We start from the raw sequence: 18,408 nt of genomic DNA, 5'->3' as shown, positions 1-18,408 counted from the left end.
ATTCTATAACATGCATGCTTTTTGAAAATATACTTGTCTAAAGTATACCAAAATGTTCATTTAGGCAAGAGAAATGACGTGTGATTTTAGTAGGAAAAATGGTATGTGAATATCCTCTTGTTTATTCATAGTTGATTTGTTCTTTTACCACGGTATTCATATTGACACTCATTTATACTATTATCTTTGCTTAACATTTTTCTGTTTTTCTCAGCACAGAAAGGATCATGTGAGCTTTCCACCTATACAATATGAGCAACTACAGAAATTGATTGAAACTATATTGATTCGATGTAATGATCTCCCACTGGCACCGTTTAGTAAGAGGCTGATGGTTAGTCCCTCAAGCTCCTTTTTTGTTCTGATTTAAGACCAGGAATGTGTAATATATATAATAAATACAAACTTTTTAAAAAAAATTAACAGAACATTTGCTGAAAGTGCTCCCATCCCCATATATTGAAAGTTGAGTCCTCCTTTCTTTTAAAGACAATTCTTTGCCTCTGTTAAATGTAATTTTGACCATATTTGCACACTATTATTTTATTAAAGTAATTATTAATCTAAACATTGGGCTATAGCAGCATAAAAATATTCTTACTGATTTTTCTTGTTTCAATATCACAGGATCATCGAGGGGATAGATGTAACAATAGAGCACTTTCACAACAGGCACAGTTCTTGCAGAGTGCCTTGGAAAGCTTCAGAAATGCTTGTAGGTAAGAGAAGATGTTGCTCAATTTTACTGAAGGTAGAAGCGGTAAGAAAAACCAACTAGAAACTGAGATGTTATACTAAATATACAAATATTTAATATACTTTTCATTCACACTTACATGAATTTACAGCAGAAAAGTACTGAGCTCATTTTTAGATCTGAACATGACCTTCAATCAAACTTGATCTTTGATGGATATGTCCATGCAGTTTTGTTAGCAACAATACAGAAATGTTTTGCCAGTGACTTCTGGGATTTTTGTTTAATCTTCTCAGTCCTGCTTATAGCTGTGATACTATCATCCAAGTACTAACTTTTGAAAATTGGCTAGAAACTGTTTTGATTGAGATGAATAAATTTAATAAAATCAATCAAAATGATTGAAGGGGTTTCAGTTAGAATTCCTATTTTATGCACATATATTTAGCTGATATAATTGCAGCCTATCAAGAAGTTTTTTTAAAAAATTAAAAACCTGATAATGTGATTTGATATATAATAACAAGAAATGAAGCTTATTTTATTCAGTTATCCTTAATCTTGCCAGATATGAATGGAGTCTTATTCATTTGTTTGTCCTGCTATGCTTATATCCTGCCTTTCTTCCTGGAAGTTCAACTTAGCTTACCTAATATTATGCTGACAGCTACCTTGTAAAATAGACTGGACTAACAGTTTAAATTCTGTTCATATCTTCAAAATAGAAATAGGGTCATACCTCCTGATTTCTGTTGGAGAGAAAGTAAACAAACTATGTCTATGTACAACCCTGAGCAAGATAGTGTTTGTATGAAAAAGTAATTTTACATGTAAAATTCTACTGATATTTCAGCTAAATATATCTAATTAGGTCTGACATATCATACTATGTAATTAAATATTTTGAAGTCGTAAGTTGATTTATAATGACAATGCAGTTTTTCACTCAAAAATGTTTGGGCATGTGTGTGCATGCACACACACACACACACACACACACACACACACACACACACACAAATACAAATACCAAATCTTGTGCTCCAGCTACAACATTAAAATCAGGTTCTTTAGGATTAAGCAGAGCTAGGTTTCAGCATATTGTAAGATTAGCAAGCTATATCATAAATTCTTCATAGTCTGAAGGGGCCTCTCAAAATTTCAGAATTTTTGTAATATGTTACAGTTTCGTTATAATTTTATACATGAAAGTGTTAATGAATTAAGCCTCCTCTGTTATTCATATGAATCTCATTAATAGAATAGAATAGAATTTATTGGCCAAGTGTGATTGGACACACAAGGAATTTGTCTTGGTGCATATGCTCTCAGTGTACATAAAAGAAAAGATACGTTCATCAAGGTACAACATTAATTGATTAATATTTAAGTTACCCTTTGTTGTTGCATGTTTTTACACCTTCTGTTCATGGAAGCTCCTTCCTCACCACATCTTATTTTATTTTATTTATTTATTTTATTTATTTAGTTTGTCAGACATGTATGAGAAAACAAGTATCAGTATAAATATAACATATAAACATATTACTATAAACAGGTATAAGTATAAACACAAGAAATGAGTACAAATAAATAGGAACAGTAGGCCAGGGATGGTAGGCATGCTGGTGCGCTTATGCACACCCCCTTACAGACCTTTTAGGAATGGGGTGAGGTCCACTGTAGACAGTTTAAGGTTAAAGTTTTGTGGGGTTTGAGGATGTAACAACAGAGTCAGGTGGTGCATTCCAGGCTTTGACCACTCTGTTGCTGAAGTCTTATTTTCTGCAATTGAGTTTGGAGTGGTTTACTTTGAGTGTGTATCTATTATTACAGTTGAAGCTGAAGTAGTCATTGACAGGTAGGACGTTGTAGCAGACAATTTTGTGTACTAAGCTTAGGTCAGACCATGAGCGGCGTAGTTCTAAGTTTTCTTGCATTCTTATTCATCTTTTTCTATTACCTCTGCCTAATAAAGCCTTTATTGCTTTCTGTAGTTTAGGATCTCACCATGTCTAAATATGATACTGGGGTTAAGGGAAGATATAGAAACATGATATAGTATAGGTTGCATCTAATACGTTTTATAACCTTTTAGTTTAGCTGTGCAATACCAAAAAGATCCTCTGGCTCAGAAGAATGCCTTTACAGCTCCAAATTCAGAGAATATTGAGACATTGAAAAGATTTTCGGAATTTCTTCTATGGATATCTGATTCACTTTGCATTCCCCTGGTCATGGTAATTATTTTTGCTATGTCTTTAGCAACAAATATCAAATAAGTCATATAAATATACAGGAAGGCAAAAGAAAGAAAATAGTTGTATGTATGGATCATATAGAAGAAATTGTGACAAAGTTTGATTAATAGAGGCAAAACTGCAGTGTCCTCTGCTTCTAATTTTTATTACATTGTTAACAAGTTAGGAGTATTTACAAGTTAATTTTATTATACAGTATTTGACATCTCAAATTTTATTAAGAAAATAAGCTGTTTTAGGAAGAGTTTTCAGCTATAACAATATTATGCATCATAGGTCTGTTAGGCCTATACTGATTTGCATTTCTGATTTGCATTTCATTACTTTTTATAATAGGGAGAATATGTATATATTTTCTTGCAGAAATATTCTGAAAGGGCTGTCCGCCCAGGTATTATGGAAGTCTTCATCTCAGCACTTAGCATCCTGTTCAATGTTGTGCCCGACATGCATAAGAGATTATCCATTAAGATGGGTAAGGAGAGCTAGAGCAAACTATTTTTGGAAGTATGATTAAAATATGTATTTTTATTGCTGAACTTTAATGATGCCAGAAATGCAATAACAATCCTAAATAAATATATTTCTAATCATATGATTCAGTAGGTAATATTCCTTAAAAGATTGGTGGCTCCTAGTGCTGACCAACATTTTTTTTTCTGCTATAATTACTGGCAGAACTGTAAGCGACTTTCTACAGTTGGAGAATATAGCATTTCCTGTTCCTGAATGTTATATTTGTTACCCCAGTGAACCTAGAAAATATTAAGAAAGACAACACCAATACATAAGTAGGCTTTATTGATAGCTTGCAAGTTACATCAGGTGTAAACAGTTACCAACACATGCATAGCTGGCTTATTTTACCTCTCCTTATATTCTCTCAAAAGCAATACATTACTTTACAACACTTAAATTTGAGCATATGTTCTGCTTACCTGCCATACATTTTAAAACATGTTGCAGAGGTTCATAGGCAAGTCATGGTAATTTACTTGGGCACACCATTTATTGAATTATATTTTTATTATTTAGTAAACATTTTCCTATCATTTATTAAATAAATAATTGCATTTGCTCTAAGAGACTTTTTACAGGTATATCTAAATGCACATTTTTAGAAAAATTAAAATTTCGCTTACCAAAATATTAGGAAAATGGTGCTGAAATGATGACAAGAGCAGTTCTTTATTGATTTTGAAAAAATGTGCCAAGACGTAAGCACAGTGATAAGCACAATATACTTATTTTAATTCAGACATTTTTCATGAGTAGAATTATCTTTCTCTTTAGCATCTTCTTCTTTCATCCAGCTGAACCTGGAATTGAAAGCTAAATTCTGCAGTGGACAAAGGTATTAAATTTAACATTAAAATTATGTCATGCTTCATTTTATTAAAACATTATTTTTACTTAAATAGATCTATCCAGAAATTCTTAGGGATTTTGTTATTTTGCATCTTCATTTAGACAGCATGAAGAAATGTTTATAATTTTAAAAAGCAGCTGGTTAATTTGTTGATTTGAATGTTTTAAAGATGCCAAAACTTTATGAGTTAATAAAATCATGTATTTCAAAATGTAGCTCATCATACTTTTATAGAATAGAATAGAATAGAATAGAATAGAATAGAATTTTATTGGCCAAGTGTGATTGGACACACAAGGAATTTGTCTTGGTGCATATGCTCTCAGTGTACATAAAAGAAAAGATACGTTCATCAAGGTACAACATTTACAACACAGTTGATGATCAATATATCAATATAAATCATAGAATACCATATGACTAAATATGGTATTTATTTACCATATTTATTATGGTATAAATACCATATGACTAAATATAACCATAGAATACCATATGACTAAACTTAGACCGATGTTTGTCCATGGATGCACTTTCAAATTTTCATTTTGCTTGATTTCTTTTTTTTTTTAAGTAATGCTGCCTTGAATCAAGCTTGTTCTAGTTTTCTTCATAGCATGTGCCTCAGTCTTCATTTGTCCTCTGAGAAAATGGTGGATTCCTCAAAACAAAGTAAGTTTGATAAAACAGCTGTTTGTGAAGTTTTTTTGAACTGCAGCATACAGTTCAAAACTGAAAATAAAGCTTGTGGCAGAAATTGGAAAAATATGTCCAATTTGTAGAGATTGGTATGAATTTGTGGGCTCTGTAAATGATACATTTAAAATATAGATTCTTCTGTTTACAATCTGGGCCCTTCAATGTCTAAATTATTATATGAATTTGCCATGGTCATTTTAAGGGCTCATGGCACCATATGATTACCTAGCAATATTAACCAAGAAGAAAAAGGGAAAACTGTTCTCTTTTGTGGGTAAAACAATAATGTGACCGTTGTTATATTAGGAGCAAGGGATCAGGATTTTAAGGCAGAAAAGATGTTTATGTGCTGTCCAGGCTTTTCTGACATTTATGGTTGTTAATGTTTTTTTCCTCATAGAGCAAGAAATATCTGAACTCCTGTGGAAGACTCTGCCCCTATTAAACTTCAGTGCACTGGAAAGTCTCAGACTCTTATCTGAAACCCCAGATCCCTTATGTTTAAATGAAACACTTCGTAATCAGCAATATAGCCTTCTGTTTCTTTTCTACCTTGCTTTTAGTCATGAAGACAGGTAGGTGAATGGCATGAATAGGAAAAGCAGTCAATAAGCAAGATAAATCAACTTAAGTATTTTTTTAATCTTTTTTTTTTTCAGAATTGTTCCAGAAGCAGATCTATTCTCAGCTATATCAAGTTTTCTTCTGTCTGTTGAGGACCAGGGAGATTGTCCACCTCCATATATTGTTAAAGCTATTTTGTATCTTCTGGCAATTTGTCAGCACAAAAGTAAAGTTTTAGATTTGGTAAACACCGTCTTAATCATTATATATTGGCTTAATTATTATATACAGAAACAGCTTTTAAAATTTACCACATCACATTGAAGGTCTTTTTTTATTAAAGGAATTGTCCAGGAATTAAGAACCAGTATTTTGTTGTTGCAAGCAGCAACTTAGTAACCCATTCTTGTCTGAAAAAGCTTTTTAGAGTACAAGAGTGTTCTTCTTTGAACTGGCTTAACATCTGGGAACTTTATGGAAGTGTCCATGAAGTTTTTATGGAAATTGTATGAAACAGATGTTATTATCTTCTGTGTCAGCGTTCCAGAAAACCCTTCTTGCAGAAAAGACTCTGAAGCAATCATCTTTCAAAGTTCTTTTACTAGCATAGGTAATCTGGCACAGTTGTTGGAATTCCGAATCTGGGGATCCGGGTTCCTCCCTCAATAATACAAATTCCAAAATCTCCACCCTCATGACCCCTCTGCCGATCATATGCTCTAATCTTCAACCGTCCCATCTCGAGACATCACTCCGGCCATTCCTTCTCCAGATGAGAGCTCAGCCTGACCTTGACTGGCAGGAAGAATGTTGTTATATCTAATAGTCCCTTGTATCACCCACACTCCCCTACTTTCCCACACAGGAGAAAGTGGGAGCATGTGGAAGCCTTTGGCCTAGTATGGCTTCCAAAGCTGATATTCTGTGATGCTTTTTCAACTTTCCAGCCTAGTCTATAGTAATGACATTTCCTGCTGGCCTTCCACCAAAGCACTTATTAGGTACCATCATGCTTAGTTTTTTGAGATCACTCAAAGTCATCTAGTTAATCTTGCAGTCATTACATTTGGTTTATTTAACTAGGGTTTGGTGAATAAATGTTTTATATTTTGCACAGTAGTTCAATGATCATGTAACAAAGATCAAACTCCCAAGAAAAGAATTTGAATAGTGAGGTGTACAGGACAACATAATTAAATGTCGTGTTCAAATAGCATGTATGCAAAATGTCCAGGCATGCTAAAAATACCCAAATATCTTTACCTTCTCCCCCACAAAGAATGACAATAACCCTTTGCAAAAGAATATTGGCATGAGAAAGAAAAATAATTGTTTCTACATCGACTACTTTTAAATTATTCAAAAATAATTGTCCTTCTATCTTTCCCTCTAGTTTTTCTCCTAATTGTAAGAAGATAATTATAGGAAAGATAGCAGAACACAGTGGGACTATGGAAGTTGGTATTACCTGTACCTTTCTTTCATGAAGAGTTTCTTGAATGAGGCAGAACAGTTCCACAATAAAATACTTGTTGGAAAAATCCAGAATTTATTACTACTTGTGATAATCTTGCAAACACCATCTAAAATACTCAAGTGTAGATGGATATGTGTACAATATCAAACCACTTTCAGAATAAAAATGGTAGAATGTTGTTTCATGTTATTGAAATTATTGATGATTTCATATTACCATATTTATTTTTGATATCTAAAAGAAGCCTTGAGAAGCTAACTACTACAGTGAAAATGATTGGAATTTATTATGTTACTATTTTTTAATTCAAAAAGGAATAATAAATATAATTGCCCGAAGACATGATATTGATTTTAAATTGATTATTTTTATTCCCCTGTCCTATATATATCTAGCCATGCCTTTCTGCTATAAGGAAAATCCTGGATGTTATATCTGATCTCAGCCTAGTGTATGTTCATCATCCTCTACTGCTTAAGTTCTTTTTACAATATCCTGATCTTATGGGAAGATTTGGTCATTGCATCCTTCAACTCTGGTTTTCCTATGAAGATTTCTCCCAAACTGAATATGAAGATGCTGCCACAAGAGGCTCTGTTGACTTTTCTGACTCTTCAATCAACTTTAATAGTTTGATTTGCTTGCTAAAAGCCAATCCCAGTGCTGTACTTGTATTACTGGTATGTGATTTTACAAAAATTTTACAAAAAAATCTAAAAATATTTAAAATATAGATCTGTTTCCAGGATATAAAACAAAGTATAGTTTATATTATACATAAATTCTCTATTCTGTTAACCATTTTCTGTAGAATTTGAAAAACAGAATAAGAAAGACTTAAAATGAGGAAAATGTTTTCAATGTTTCTTATTTTGTTACATTTAGCAATAGTATTTTCCATTCCCCCCCCCCAGCATTTTGGATTTGGTTTTCTCATTAAATGTTCATATTAATGTCTTTAGCACAAATGTAAATAATGTTATCCACATAAATGAAGTCTGAGTTGTTTTTTCCCACTCAGGATCTAGTCTGCTTTGGCACCAATGAAGTGGCTCAAAAAGTCTTAATTTCACTGAAAAAATTCTTAAGAATAGCTGAGGATCTCCATGTCTGTGACCTTCTTCGAAGCCAGTTTCTACAGATTTTGCAACAGCTTTTAGTAGACAATAATTCCAGTATTTCACAAGGTGAATAAATATAAATAATTAAGTACCAACTGTTCCAGGGAAATTTAATTGTGAAATGCTATTGGATGTATTGATTTATTAAATTCTCTATAGGTATGTATTTGACCAAGATAATATTTTTAGTCTGCAGCTGACTTCTATAGTTAGCAATGCCCTTCTATTCATTAGTTCCGTATTCAGCACACATAGAAGAAACAGATGTGATTCTTCCCTTCTGCTTTGGAGAGGAATGATCTGGCACAGCCTGATTATCACTGAGACACCTTTCATAACTCTGATATAATGTTAATACTTTTCTCTGTTTTCAGGACGTACAAACAGATCATTTTTATATTAAATCATTTTAATTGTATACCCTTGAGATTTAGTATAGTATGGTGCTTGAGCAGGGGTGGGATTGAAAAATTTAACAACTGGCCTGCTGCCTGGTTGCTGGGTGGGCATGGCCATGGGGGCATGGCCTACTTGGCCTCCTGCACCATGGCGGGGGGGGGATTTTCACCCTCCTGAGGCTCTAGAGGCTTTTCTTGAAGCCTCCAGGAGGGCGAAAATGGCCTCCGTGGGCACCAGAGGCCCTCCGGAAGCTGGAAACGAGCCCGTTTCTGAACTTCCAGTACTTCTGATAGGCCCATTTTTTGCCCTCCAGAGGCTTTCCTGGACCCTCCAGGAGGGTGAAAACAGTCTCCCCTGGGCACTGGAGGCCCTTCGGAGATCGGAAACAGGCCCACTTCCAGTACTTCTGGTAGGCCCATTTTTCACCCTCCCAAGGCTCGAGGTTTTCCTGGAGCCTCCAGGAGGATGAAAACAGCTCCCCCCAGGCACCGGAGGCCCTCCAGAGGCCGGAAACCATCCCGTTTCCGGACTTCCAGAAGGCCCGTTGTTCACCCTGCCATAACATCCGTGCAGTTCCTCCACTTACCTCGCATCCAAAATGGGCTGCGTGGAGACTCAGGGGAGGGGAGGGATGGGCAGGGTCAGCCAGTTCTTGTAACTACTGGTTCAGTGAACCAGATTAAAATTAACATCCGGTTCGCCCGAGCCAGTTCAAACCGGCTGAATCTCATCCCTGTGCTTGAGATACTGGATAAGCAGTATGGAGTCCACCTTTAGCTCTGGAAGCTCACTGGATATTTTTGGGGTAGTCTCTTTCTGTCAGGCCAATCTACCTCATTTGGTTGTTGTGAGGGATGACAACGATGACAAAATGCTATATATACTTCTTTGAGCTTCTAAATGAAAAGGTGAGACATAAATTTAATAAATCTGGGGTCCTATAATAAATATTATATAGTAATCTGCATATAGTAAAATGCATAGACTGCATTTCAGATATAAAATGAGACAATACTTTGCACTAATGCAACACAGATTTGACTGCTTTTGAGTAGGAAACTGAAATATGTAAAATTTAGGGAAATCTACAACATTGCTGCTTTTTTGCATCAAATGATTACAAACCTAAACTGAAATGAAAAGGTAGATATATGCCCATTTATAAAAGCAGTGCTTAATTCAATTGACACCATATTGTAGCTTTTATTTAGCTTTCTGGGTCAATATTTTGTAACAAAGGGATTTAGTGGAGATTATAATCTAGTTGCATTCTGACCTCAAATGGCTATACACTTATACTAAATTAACTTGAGTGAAAAAAAGCCCACCACCATGTGTGAGAATTTGGTTTAAAAATGTCATTAAAATATAGGTAGTACTCAACTTACATTTTAGTGACTGTTTGAAGTTACAAGGGCACTGAAAAAAGTGACATGATCATTTTTCACATGACTGTTGCAGCATCTCCATGGTCACATGATCAGAATTCAGACACTTGGCAATTGATTCATATTTATGACGGTTGCAATGTCCCAGGGTCATGTGATTACCTTTTGCAACCTTTTGACAAGCAAAATCAATGGGGAAGCCAGTTTCACTTAACCATGTTACTGAACAACTGCAGTGATTCACTTAACAATTGTAGCAAGAAAGATTGTAAAATGGAGCAAAACTCACTTAAAAATGTCTTGCTTAGCAACAGCAATTTTGGGCTCAATTGTGGTTGAGAACTACCTGCATGTTTTCCTGCATTTTCCAATTATTGTTTTTGTTTTGTTTTAGCAAGCCAGAATGTGCCACTTTTGTTAAATCTCCTTTTCCTGGTTCAGCTGAGATATGCAACAGAACAAGAGTTGGATAATACAGGCTTCAGACTGCTTCGCTTAGGTGAGTGTCTAAATTTGTTTTGGACATTTGAAGTAGGGATAACAAGAATATAGGATTTGCAAGCCAAAAGAAATCCATCCATCCTCCCTCCCTCCCTCTCTCTCCAGTGGATTTAATGACATTTGCAATTACATTTTAAAAGAAATTAAATACATATTACAGTGGGCTTCTTCAGGTGCACAATGCCTATAGAAATTACATTTCTGTCTTCTGTAACAGTGTTATCAACTCTATTTCTCCTTCCAACTTTTTCTAAATGTTATAATCATATCAGCGTTTTATCAGGATTGCAGTTTGAGAATGATTGGTTTTCTTTTTTTTTTCTTTGTATCACTTAAGAGAAAGGATCTTTTATGAATACATAACCATTACATCATTATTTCAGCGTAAACAACCTTATACAAAGGATAGAAAAAGGATAAGAAACAATAAAGAAATTAAGTCATGGGATAAGAAAAATGTATAATTTATAATAACTGTATATAATTAAATCTAATTTACATCAACATTTACCACATATCACTGCATCTTTTTATTCTTACAAAGCATCTATTTAGTCCATCTAGCCACTATTCCTCTGCTCCTCCCTTTCTTTTCTTGACTATTCACTCCAAACCATCTACATAGATAACTAACTATAGGTGTACTTGATTTACAACCATTTACAATCATTTAGCAACCTTTCAAGGTTACAATGGCATTGAAAAACTGACTTACAGCCTATCCTTTTCATTTATAACTTATAACCATTACCGAAGCCCTACAATCACAGTCGAAATTTGGGTGCTTGGTAACTGGCATGTATTTGTGACAGTTGCAGCATCCAATGGTCACAATGCCATTTGCAGCCTTCCCAACCAGTTTCTAACAAGCCAAGTCAATGGAGGAAACTGGATTTACTTAACGACCATGTGATTCACTTAACAACTTAACAACTGCAAGGATTTGCTTTATATCCATAGCAAAAAAGGTCATAAAATCAGGCATTACTAAATTAAATTAAATTAAATTAAAGGCATTACTAAAGAGCTACCAAAATACTTTCAGCATGTCAATTGTCCCACCAGAGGCAAGAATACTCTAGACCATTGCTACACAACACTAAAAGATGCTTATCGGTCTCTACCACGTGCAGCTGTAGGACACTCTGATCATTGCATGATTCACCTTGTACCTGCTTACAGGCAAAGACTTAAAACCACAAAACCAACAATTAAATCAGTGAAGACCTGGACGGAGGAGTCAAAAATAAAGCTACAAGCATGCTTTGACTGCACTGATTGGAATATTTTTGAAGATACCTCTGCAGACCTGGATGAACTCACAGATACTGTAACATCATATGTCAGCTTCTGTGAAGACCTATGTGTACCTACAAGGAACTTGCGAATATACAGTAACAACAAACCTTGGTTCACACCTAAACTTAAGCAGCTACGATAGTTTAATAAAAAGAAGGACTAGGGGAGACATGATAGCAGTGTTCCAATATCTCAGGGGATCCCACAAAGAAGAGGGAGTCGGGCTGTTCTCCAAAGCACCTGAGGGTAGAACAAGAAGCAATGGGTGGAAATTGATCAAGGAAAGAAGCAACTTAGAACTAAGGAGAAATTTCCTGACTGTTAAAACAATTAATAAGTGGAACAACTTGCCTGCAGAAGTTGTGAATGCTCCAACACTGGAAATTTTTAAGAAAATGTTGGATAACCATCTGACTGAGATGGTGTAGGGTTTCCTGCCTGGGCAGGGGATTGGACTAGAAGGCCTCCAAGGTCCCTTCCAATTCTGTTGTTATATTATATTATATTCCAAAGAGGAAGCCTACAGAAAAGGTGATAAAATACTGTACAATCAGGCCAGAAATGCACTAACAAGGGAGATCAGAGCAGCAAAAAGAAGCTACTCTGAAAAGCTAAAGAATCAGTTTTCAGCAAATGAACCAGCAAACATGTGGAAAACTCTTAAAAATATCACCGCCTATAGCAAACCTCCTTCCCAGGCTGAAGGTAATCAACAACCGGCAGATGACCTGAAAGTTTTACTGCAGGTTTGAAAGGAAACTACAGCCATCTATCTCCACAACCCCCATCTCAGACACACCAACAACAGCAAGCCTCTTACAACTGACCCCATTTCATTGGGTTCACAACCCCTAGTGATCACAGAAAAGGAAGTGCAGGACCTATTTCACAGACAAAAGCCAGGAAAAGCTCCAGGTCCAGACAAGATAACTCCTTGCTTAAAAGTCTGTGCTGACCAATTGGCCCCCATCTTCACCCATATTTTCAATAAATCACTAGAGATGTGCTATGTTCCTTCTTGCTTCAAATGCTCTACCATCATCCCAGTGCCGAAGAAGCCCACCATCAAGGAACTGAATGACTATAGACCAGTTGCTTTAACATCTGTAGTCATGAAAACCTTTGAAAGGCTAGTGCTCTCCTACTTGAAAACCATCACGGATCCGCTGTTAGACCCCTTGCAATTTGCATACCGAGCAAATAGATCAACAGATGATGCTGTTAATATGGCTCTGCACTACATCCTACAATATCTTGAGTCTCCAAAGACCTATGCAAGGGTCCTTTTTGTAGACTTTAGTTCAGCATTCAATACCATCATTCCAGACACTCTTCTAACTAAGCTAAACCAGCTACAGGTACCGGAACAGACTTGTAAGTGGATCACAAGCTTCCTAACAAACAGGAAGCAGCAGGTGAAGCTAAGCAAGATCACATCAAATACCTGTACAATTAGCACAGGGCCCCCCCAAGGCTGTGTGCTCTCCCCACTTCTCTTCTCTCTGTATACCAATGACTGCATCTCCAACGATCCATCTGTTAAGCTACTGAAGTTCGCAGATGACACAACAGTGATTGGTCTCATTCGAGACAATGACGAATCCGCATATAGACGAGAGGTCGAATGACTAGCCTTGTGGTGCAACCAAAACAACCTGGAACTGAACACACTCAAAACCGTAAAAATGGTGGTAGACTTTAGGAGAAACCCTTCCATACTTCCACGTCTCACAATACTAGACAACACAGTATCAACAGTAGAAACCTTCAAATTTCTAGGTTCTATCATATCGTAAGATCTAAAATGGACAGCTAACATCAAAAACATCATCAAAAAAGGACAACAAAGAATGTTCTTTCTGCGCCAACTCAGTAAGCTCAATCTGCCCAAGGAGCTGCTGATTCAGTTCTATAGAGGAATTATTGAGTCTGTCATTTGCACCTCTATAACTGTCTGGTTCGGTTCCACAACCCAACAAGAAAGACACAGACTTCAGAGGATAATTAGAACTGCAGAAAAAATAATTGCTACCAACCTGCCTTCCATTGAGGACCTGTATACTGTACGAATCAAGAAGAGGGCCATGAAAATATTTACAGATCCCTCACATCCAGGACATAAACTGTTTCAACTCCTACTCTCAAAACGACGCTATAGAGCACTGCACACCAGAACAACTAGACACAAGAACAGCTTTTTCCTGAAGACCATCACTCTGCTAAACAAATAATTCCCTCAACACTGTCAAACTATTTACTAAATCTGCACTACTATTAATCTTCTCATCGTTCCCATCACCAATCTCTTTCCACTTATGACTGTATGACTATAACTTGTTGCTGGCAATCCTTATGATTTATATTGATATATTGACTATCATTTGTGTTGTAAATGTTGTACCTTGATGAACGTATCTTTTCTTTTATGTACACTGAGAGCATATGCACTAAGACAAATTCCTTGTGTGTCCAATCACACTTGGCCAATAAAAAATTCTATTCTATTCTATTCTATTAACAATTGCCTTGCTTAGTAATAGAAATTCTGGCCTCAATTGTGATTGTATGTCAAGGATTACCTGTAACTGCAGAGACATATAAAAAAGCTGACTTTTTATGGAAAGTTGAAAGAGGTGTGAAATTTCAGACATTTTGAGTGATACACTAGGCCCATGTTGGCGAACCTTTTCAGCACTGAGTGCCGAAATGGGAGCATGCATGCACGCACACATACACGAATGCTGGAAACTGGAAGAGCAGCTACACGTTGTACATGTGCACACTGGGAAGATGATCTTTCAGTTTCCGGTGCACGCATTTGCACCGGCCACCTGGTCTTCCAGTTTCTGGCACACATGCGCACACGAAGACCAGCTGGCTGGCACATATGCATGTGCCGGAAACTGGAAGACAGTCTTCCCGGCACGTGCATGCACATTGGTTGGCTGCTGTTCTGGTTTCCAGTGCTCCTGCACGCATAAAGACCAGCTGGCTGGCGTGCCGGAACCTGGAAGAGCAATAGGCAACAACCTGCATGCCTGGAGAGATGGCTTTGTGTGTCACTTCTGGCATCACGGCACTAGGCTTTGTATGTCATGTTAACAACCATACTCCTTCCGTTGCCCCAATTTTGAGAGACAGAGGGATTTTTTTATTGTATCAATTAAAACCTTTTTCAAGGGTCCAACCAATTCTGGATGACCTTTAGCGATTGCAAATAGAGTTCTCACACTTCTTGAATCCCCAACTTCATAGAACTTATAAAGGCAGTTATATAATAAGGAGATTCCTCAGATCAAAGAGAGATATCTTTTTTCTTTTATAGTGGTGCAAATCTCTTTTTCAATAGTGGCAGTATTTTTGGAATGCATTTCCCCCCGTTGGGATCTGAATTGGCTAGTTTAGCTTATATTCTGGGCAAGAGAGATGCACCTGCGTATATCAGGAGACAACACACTAAAACAGTAATGATGAAAATTGTGCTTTCTGAAATAAGTATTTAGTCAACAAGAACAAGGGACAACTTTTTTTTTTTGTAGCTTGTGCCAGGCTTCTGTTTTCTTAATTTCAAAACCAAGCTCCTTGAGCCAGATTGTCACTATTCCTCTGTATTGTTTTTCTGAGGATAACTACAGCAGCTTAAACCGAATGATAGTGGAAAAATGGCCACGAAGGTGCTAATTAGTAAGCACAGCTGTGACTATATTCACTATGGGATTTCTGTTCTGGTTTTTTGAAGCAGTTGGTCTTGTTTGTGACAATGATGATATTTAAACTTATCTGATTGGTACTCTGTATTGTAGCTATCCCCAAAGATTTCACATATTAAAATCTATAAAGGATGATTGTTATACTGACCGCAGTATTTCTGTTATGCAGTTATCAATTTGTGTGGGAAATGTAATCCAACAGACACTGAAATTCTTCAACCATCCCTGAACTTTCTTTATTGGAGCCTTCAGCAGACAATTCGTTCCAGCCAACAAATAGGTAAAAAGTAAAATAATTGTTTTGTTGTGTGTCATAGAATGAATGCTTTTCCCCCATAAGAACTTAGAGTCATAAGTTATTTTCAGGATGAATGTTTCAAAAGTGTTTTTTTTTCAAAAGGCAACTAGACTGTTTTTTATTTGAGGAAGAAGATGTTTCGCTTCACATCCAAGAAACTTCATCAGTGATGCTTCTTGGATGAGAAGTGAAACATCTCCTTTCTCAAATAAAAAACAACCCAGCTGCCTTTTGAAAGAAGCATCTTTGAGACAAGTATAAGAAAAGAAGTGAGGTGGCTCCCTTATTATTAATGTTTCTCTGCCTATTATTTTTCTTTTAGTTTTGCTTTTATAGTTCTAAATACTTTTTAAAATTTATTATATAATAGTTTTATAAAATGACTTGTATTAAGATTATTTTATGCTGCACAGGGTTGCTTTCTTGAGATGACCAGCTAGAGAACAGAAATAGAATAGGAATAGGAATAGAATAGAATAGAATAAAATAACTTTATTGTCACTTTGAATGTACATTAATCGGCATACATTAAAATGAAATAGAAAGACGGATGTGTTGTATACAGCAAAGACCCTATCTAGTTGTAGTTCTCTTCTTTATAATTAATGCTTCTCTAAAAATTGTATATTGTTGATGAGGTTCAGATTATCAACTATTGCATGTCTTTAGCTCAGTGAGTTGAAGTCTAGTTTTGATATTAAAACAACTATGCAAAGTTTCCTCTTATAGTAGAAACTAGTAATCTGCAACTCTTATAGTAGAAACTAGTAATCTGTGCGCTTGAGCCAATTATTAAGCCAAAGTTATTTGATTCTATTGTGTACTAGAATAAGTACATCATAGTTAAATCTTTTTTTAAAAAAAACTTAGTTATGTGATGGAAAAAATAAAATATGTACATGTAAAGATAGGTACCAATATAGAACTGTTCGAAAATGGGAATGCTATTTATTATTTCTATTCAAATATTTAGTGGTGAGGGCATCTGTCTTACTGTGTTTTTAAGAATATACTTTATTGTGTTATAATATCTGTGGAAACTCTTTCCATACCACCCAAAAGTATTTTTAAAAATAGTGTTCTCTTTTTGTATATAATCTCCAGAGACAAAAATATACAATTTACTGAAATTTGCTAGGATCTTTAGATCAAGAGCCTTAGACCCATGGTATTTTGTTCCTTTTGATTTCAGTACTAATTTATAATTATACCTGGTTGCTACTGACTTATACTTGTTACACTTACAGCTTGTTGAATCCTTTCTTCTTTTACAGTGGTAGTATTGTTACTTTCCAATAAATCTTTGATAAAGCTCCTTGAGAAAGTCCTCTACTGCACCTGGATGGCAACCTCTTTCTCTGAACCTGTCTTCTCCTCATCCATTGAATCACTTATTTGTTCTGCTTGGCTTTTGACAGCTTCACTCTTGACTCAACAAAATATTTACAATACAGAGGTTAGAAACACTGATAAATCTGTGTACAACCAGTTAATTTTTTTAAAATTTGCATTTATATCCCGCCCTTCTCCGAAGACTCAGGGCGGCTTACACTATGTTAGTAATAGTCTTCATCCTATTTGTATATTTATATACAAAGTCAACTTATTGCCCCCAACATTCTGGGTCCTCATTTTACCTACCTTATAAAGGATGGAAGGCTGAGTCAACCTTGGGCCTGGTGGGACTAGAACCTGCAGTAATTGCAGGCAGCTGTGTTAATAACAGACTGTCTTACCAGTCTGAGCCTCAGAGGCTCAAATTTTACTTTATAAGTGTCATTTCACTAATAAGGGCATTACTTAACTATATTAAGCATTATTAACTTGATATAGATAATATAAATGGAAAAATAACATTGGGTATGATATGTTTATAGACTGTCTGTGCAGTTTATTAATGTACTGTATGTATGAAGACTATATCTTATCTGACAATCAGAAGAATGCCATTACTATTTCCTTATATAGAGAAAAAATATTGCAAGAATATATGGGAATTGTCTGTTAAATGTTCTTGAGAAGTTGTTCAAAGAACACAAGAACTCAGTCAAAAAAGAGGAACCAACTTCTTCCCTGGTCCAACACCTTAAAGCCACAGGACACGATATTGACTTTAAAAAGACCAGAACTATCGTCAAAACTGAACACTTTAACAACAGAATAATAAGAGAAGCCATCGAGATAGAAAAACGCCCACACAGCATGAACAAACGAGATGATACGTCCCGCCTACCAGCCATTTGGAAACCGCCCTTATTGACAAACGAGTCCCTAACACGAGGAATGACACCAGACCCACACTCACGAGGTCCACACAGGATGTCACCACCACACATCCACCCAGAAAGCAGACCCAAACCCACACTGATCAGGAAGCACGACCAAGGACCAGAAGCCAGACCGCAGCTGCAACATTAGCCATTTCAAACCCCTCTAATCCATACATACAGCAGACAGACACCCACTATGAAGATGTAGCACGACCACAAACACGAAGCCAAACAACAGCAATGCAGCTCACCAGCTCAAATCCCCCTGCAACTCAGACTAATCTGAGCACAACCAAGCCCCCACCAACACAGGACACACCCCCAGCCAATCAGAGCACAAAAAAAACCCCAGCCA

General features: G+C 36.1%; 1 protein-coding gene across 1 annotated transcript in view; it reads left to right on the top strand.

Moving 5' to 3' along the window:
- MEI1 (meiotic double-stranded break formation protein 1) overlaps positions 1 to 18,408 on the top strand; it is a 61,192-nt gene that overhangs the window by 25,699 nt on the left and 17,085 nt on the right. Inside the window, exons 12-24 of the mRNA XM_058191665.1 lie at positions 220 to 334; positions 628 to 719; positions 2,796 to 2,937; positions 3,322 to 3,433; positions 4,252 to 4,312; positions 4,902 to 4,999; positions 5,427 to 5,601; positions 5,686 to 5,833; positions 7,463 to 7,747; positions 8,089 to 8,254; positions 10,370 to 10,474; positions 15,655 to 15,765; positions 17,058 to 17,239. Coding sequence (XP_058047648.1) covers positions 220 to 334; positions 628 to 719; positions 2,796 to 2,937; positions 3,322 to 3,433; positions 4,252 to 4,312; positions 4,902 to 4,999; positions 5,427 to 5,601; positions 5,686 to 5,833; positions 7,463 to 7,747; positions 8,089 to 8,254; positions 10,370 to 10,474; positions 15,655 to 15,765; positions 17,058 to 17,239 — 1,792 coding nt within the window. The remainder of the gene's footprint in view (positions 1 to 219; positions 335 to 627; positions 720 to 2,795; positions 2,938 to 3,321; positions 3,434 to 4,251; positions 4,313 to 4,901; positions 5,000 to 5,426; positions 5,602 to 5,685; positions 5,834 to 7,462; positions 7,748 to 8,088; positions 8,255 to 10,369; positions 10,475 to 15,654; positions 15,766 to 17,057; positions 17,240 to 18,408) is intronic.

The sequence above is a fragment of the Ahaetulla prasina genome, chromosome 7, assembly GCF_028640845.1.
Source record: "Ahaetulla prasina isolate Xishuangbanna chromosome 7, ASM2864084v1, whole genome shotgun sequence".
Taxonomy (NCBI): Eukaryota; Metazoa; Chordata; class Lepidosauria; order Squamata; family Colubridae; genus Ahaetulla; species Ahaetulla prasina.
Note: the sequence above shows the minus strand (reverse complement) of the source record. Positions and strands in the feature narration are given on the sequence as shown.